General features: G+C 42.3%; 1 protein-coding gene across 6 annotated transcripts in view; it reads right to left on the reverse strand.

Annotated features, from left to right (window-relative positions):
- The window catches only part of LOC117378356 (GON-4-like protein), a 30,854-nt gene extending 25,764 nt beyond the window's left edge, over window positions 1–5,090 (reverse strand). For 4 of the 6 annotated variants that reach the window (XR_008648879.1, XR_008648878.1, XM_055225162.1 and 1 more), the window contains exons 1-2: window positions 4,906–5,076; window positions 1,784–1,945 (exon numbers count right to left, since the gene is read on the reverse strand). Coding sequence is in view for 4 of the 6 variants with exons in the window: in XM_055225162.1 (XP_055081137.1) it covers window positions 1,784–1,925 (142 nt within the window). In the remaining 2 variants the exon portion in view is untranslated. Of the gene's footprint in view, window positions 1–1,783; window positions 1,946–4,905 lie in introns of all 6 variants that reach the window. The other 2 variants (XM_055225164.1, XM_055225163.1) reach the window with 2 other exon arrangements.
- Window positions 5,091–5,419: the final 329 nt, after the last annotated feature.

Consider the following 5,419-nt stretch of genomic DNA (forward strand, 5'->3'; position numbering starts at 1 on the left):
CTCAGTCCAGAAAAGTGCAGTACTAGGAACAGCAAAGATACTGCACAGAACCCTCAAGCTCCCAGGCCTCTGGTAGAGGTCCCGAGCGTGACAAAGAGGGGATGAGACCACCAGTGGAGGGTGAGACTGAGATTTTTATCTTTATATATATATAATTTATATAAAAATTAGCTAAATGCCAGAATAATGAGAGAAGGATTTTTAAGACAATTTTTCTTTACTTTCTTCAAAGTCAGAAGTTTACATACACTACATACCATGCATTTAAACAATTTTGGAAACCCCCAGATGATGTTGTCATGTATTTTGAAACTTCTGACTGACAACATTTGAGTTAATTAGACACACACCTGTGGATGTATTTGAAGGCACACCTGAAACACACTACTTCTTTGTGCAACATCATGGGAAGGTCAAAAGAAATCTGCCAAGATATCAGGAAAAGAACTGTATACTTGGTTCATCCTTGGTGCAATTTCCAGATGCCTGAAGGTGCCATCTGTTCATTTGTACAAACAATTTTACACAACTATAAAACACATGGGAATGTCCAGACATCATTCTGCTCAGGAAGGAGACAGTTCTGTGTCCCAGAGATGAACGTGCTTTTGTCTGAAATGTGCATACCAGACAAAAGACCTAGTGAAGATGCTGGTAAGAGTGTGTCATTATCCACAGTGAAACAAGCACTGTACCAACATGGGCTGAAAGGAAGAAGCCGTTACTCCAAAAGAAACATAAAAACACTAGATTACAGTTTGCAAACATACACAGGAGACATGTCTTGTGGGTCTGACAAAACTAAAATTGAACTTTTTAGCCATAATGAGCATTGTTACAGTTGGAGGAAAAAGGGGGAAGCTTGCAAGCCTGAGAACACCATCCCCACAGTGAAATACGGGGGTGGCAGCATCATGTTGTAGGGTTGTTTTGCTGCAGGAGGAACTGGTGCGCTTCACAAAATAGATGGCATCATGAGGAAAGAGAATTATCTGGACTATACTGAAGCAGCATCTCCAAACATCAGCCAGGAAGTTAAGTCTTCTTAATGGACAATGACCCGAAACATACTGCCAAACTGGTTACAAAGTGCCTTAAGGATAATCAAGTCAATGTTTTGGCGTGGCCATCACAAAGCCCTGTTCTCAATCCTATTAAAAATGTAGAGCAGGCCTGAAAAAGCATGTGCGAGCAACAAACTTGGCTCAGTTACACCAGTTTTGTCAGGAGGAATGGGCCAAAATTCCTTCTAACTATTGTGAAAAGCTTGTGGAAGGAAATCCAAAACGTTTGACCCAAGTCATACAGTTTAAAACCAATGCTACCAAAAACTAATAAAATGTATGTACATTTCTGACTTTGAAGAAAGTAATGAAAAGTTGTCTAAAAAAAATCCCCTATTATTCTGGCATTTAGCAAATAGAAATAATTTTGGTAATCCTAATTAACTTAAAACAGGAAATGTTTAGTCTGATTTCATGTCAGACAGCGATTAAAAAAGTGTATCTGTCTATTTGTATAGTACATGTAAACCTGGGCATTTGAGGGATTAAACAGTTTTAAGGGCACATGGTAATATAAAAGAAAGTACAAACGTTTAATATTGAAAATCACATTCTATTGTCTAACCAAAGAGTGGTATTGGAAATAGTTTTGAGTATTGAGTCTATTCCTTACTATCAAAATTGAGTTTGAAATTTTAGTATTGCAGAAACACTGGTCTGGACAAGGTCTGAGCATCTGAACCAGTCTAGAAGAGAACTTGAATGGGTTTTGGACTGACCCATGGTGATGACGAGGCTTGAGTCAGTAGCGTCTTCTTCGACCAATAGGAACTCGTCCTCCTCATCTGTGGTCCCGCCCTCTGACGTTCGCAGAGGAGGTGCACTGTGGGAAAGTTTGGGGCGTTTTCGGGCAGGGTTCATTTTGGAGCATGACCTCTGACCTGAGGAGAAACGAGACAAGAAAGGTGAATGAGTGTCAAAGAATAGAACACGTGTGCTGAAAAACTAATCTTACATCAAGCAATTATTTATGCAGGTAATCATATGTGCTCTGCAAACAAAAAAAATTCCTTTCTAAGGAGAGCAAACACAAAACTAATTCCCTCACAACATTCTACTGCAGAGGTTAGAATGTGACATTGGAATCAGAGGGACCGCCCTCAAATGGTTTAAATCCTATCTATCACATAGGTACCAGTTTGTTAGTATAATCCAGAGCACCTCTCCCTGTTCTAAAGTAGCCTGTGGTGTTCCACAAAGATCTGTGCTTGGTCCAATCCTATTTACCCTGTATATGTTGCCATTGGGTAACATTATCAGAAAACATGGCATTAATTTTCACTGCTATGCTGATGACACTCAGCTGTACTTATCAATGAAACCAAATCAGACTGATCAAATAGATAAACTCAGTGCCTGTGTGAAGGACATCAAAACCTGGATGACCTTGAATTACCTGCTCTTAAATCCTGAAAAAACAGAGGTCATTGTCGTTGGTCCCAAAGGTCAAAGAGATTCTCTGTCGGACCAGATAATCTCACTCGACAATGTGAGTATTGCTTCTAGCCCTACTGTAAAAAATCTTGGAGTCCTATTTGATCAAAATCTCTCATTCACAGCCCATATAAACCTAGCTTGTAAAACCGCATACTTTCACCTGTGAAATATAACTAAAATTAGAAATATTTTACCTAAAAACAATGCTGAAAATCCATGCATTTGTTACTTCCAGACTTGATTACTGTAATTCTCTGCTCGCCGCCTGCCCCAAAAGTACTATAAGGAGCCTCCAATTGGTCCAAAATGCACCGGCCAGAGTCCTAACAGGAACTAAAAGAAGAGACCACATCAGTCCTGTACTAAAATATCTGCAATGGCTTCCTGTTGAGCTTAGAATCAAATTCAAAGTCCTCCTCCTGACATACAAAACCCTAAACGGTATGGCCCCATCCTATCTGCAAGATGCTATTGTCCCGTACCAGCCAAACAGAGCACTCTGCTCTCAGAATGCAGGACTATTAGTGGTTCCTAGAGTGTCCAAAAGTACAGTGGGAGGGAGAGCATTCAGTTACCAAGCTCCAGTGCTATGGAATCAACTCCCTGCTGATGTTAAACAGGCCCCCACAGTCTCTGTATTTAAGACCAGGCTTAAAACCTTCCTCTTCGGTATAGCTTATGACCAGGTTACTTAGTTAAAACCCCGGATAAGATAGGCTGCAGTAGGAGATAACTAGCTGGGGGAAGTATGGCAACCTGAGCACTATCCTCTGCTTTGTCCTATTTTCTCATCAGCAATGCTATTCACATGTTGTCCCCTGTCCCACTCCCCCTGTGGAGTGTAACTCTTTCAGATGCCCCGATGACAGCTGGACCCTCTCCTTCTCCCCGCCTGGCCCTCCTCCACCCGTCTGCCTCTCCTCCTCCTCGCCTGGCTCTCCTCCTCCTCGCCTGGCTCTCCTCCTCCTCGCCTGGTCTTCCTCCTCCTCGCCTGGTCTTCCTCCTCCTCGCCTGGTCTTCCTCCTCCTCGCCTGGTCTTCCTCCTCCTCCGCCCCCCTCCCTCCTCCTCGCCTGGCCGATTTTTCTTGTTTTGTCTGATTTTTCCTGTTGTTTGATTTTCCTGTTTGTTTTTGTGTGTAGGCAGCACGGTGGCTGAGTGGCAACACTCATGCCTCACAGCAAGAAGGTTTGGTTCGATCCCTGGGTCGCCCAGGCCTTTCTGTGTGGAGTTTTGCATGTTTCTCCCCGTGTCTGGATGGGTTTCCTCCGGGTACTCCGGTTTCCCCCATCAACCAAAACATGAACGCCCTTCAAGACAACTGTTGTTGTGATTTTGGGCGTTACAAAAATAAAATGAATTGTTTATCGTCAGCTTTTATGCATTTATTTCACTTCTCTGTGCCTCTACACTGTGTTTTAATCTCTCTTTATATCATGCATTGGGTTTCTCTAACATTAGATGTATTATTTACTGCAAATGTACTATTTTTTATCTTGATGCAAGTAAAATCAATAAACAGGAAACAACTGGGTAGCTTTTTTTGTGAAGCATATCAGTTCCAGATAGAACTCACATCACTGGAAATACAGTGATTTATTACAAGATGAAATCAGTCTTTGGGAAAAAGATTGCCAGCATGCTGTTTCGCGGAAGCATATCCAGTCCTGCCCCCGCAAGCTGGTCCCAGGTCCTGTGTCAGACCTGGCCTGGGGTCTATTACCAGCTAAATATTTCCACGGAGACACCATGGAAATGTTTTGCAGTATGCCATTAAACATATCTATCTTGCATAAATTCAAATACAACTGCTTTTATTACTTCCAACCTTGAAAAAAAAAAAATTCTTACTGTAAGCAGGGGTCACCTCTCCACAGGTCTGACCTCTCGATGGAGATAAATAAGTGAAATGGCAGACTGTGGAATATTCTAGGCAAATAACAATAACTTCCCCATGGAGATAAGCAGGTGAAACCCAGAAAAGTTACACATTGCAGCTTTATAGTTCAGATTTCAGTCTCTCTCAAATGTGAATGCTCCAGGACAGGCTTAAAATAACACCTATGACTGACTATGGGTTGTAAAGTATAAATCACTAAATCCAAGCGATTTATGTTTTATGTATCAGAGGACCACGCGCAGGTCCTTTGGATATCTAAATATGAACAATACCAATCTTAAATTAAAGTACATCTAAACTGTAATCTCACACATTTACAGATCATACACTCATACACATACAGAGTATTATCACGTCCCATAGTTGTGTTTTTTCACAAGTTTTGGCCGGTTTTCTGTGTTTAATCTTTACAGAGAGTCCAGTGTTTACAGTCAGTAGCATTAGCCGCCGTTAGCTCCGGAGGTTCACGGCTAAAGGCCAACACCGGTGTACGGCACAAAACTCACCCCGGGGACAGAGATAGAGCACGGGCCGTGGACCGCGTGAGTGTCCGATGTGTCCCTTGACCTCCGCAGACCACGGTACCAGACCCGCAGCTCACACCACTGATCTAGAACATAAAAATAAGACTATAATAATGTCTTATGATACTTCAGTTTACCGCCGCCGAGCTGCACTTCCGGGGTGAGCCGGAAGGCGCGTGACGTGAGGCGGAAAATCAAGAGACACACTTTTTATTATTTTATCTACTTTTATTGTATACATTTTTATGTATGAAACGTAGCTCTTTTTGAAATAACAGTTTATTAAGGTGTTTTTATTGACTAAGAAAAAATAGGGCTGACCATCAGAATCACTGTGACAAAGACGCGTTATCTTTGGTTGTACAAATTTTCTGAAGTTGTGCTCCTCTAAATCCGCTGTCCCTCTGTCCTGTTCACTTGAGTGGTCCTCTGTCCCCCTGTCCTCCCTCTTTCCTCCCCCTGTCCTCCTCCTGAGTATCCCCGGCTCCAAGAGCTG

This window comes from Periophthalmus magnuspinnatus, chromosome 11 (assembly GCF_009829125.3).
Source record: "Periophthalmus magnuspinnatus isolate fPerMag1 chromosome 11, fPerMag1.2.pri, whole genome shotgun sequence".
Classification (NCBI taxonomy): Eukaryota; Metazoa; Chordata; class Actinopteri; order Gobiiformes; family Gobiidae; genus Periophthalmus; species Periophthalmus magnuspinnatus.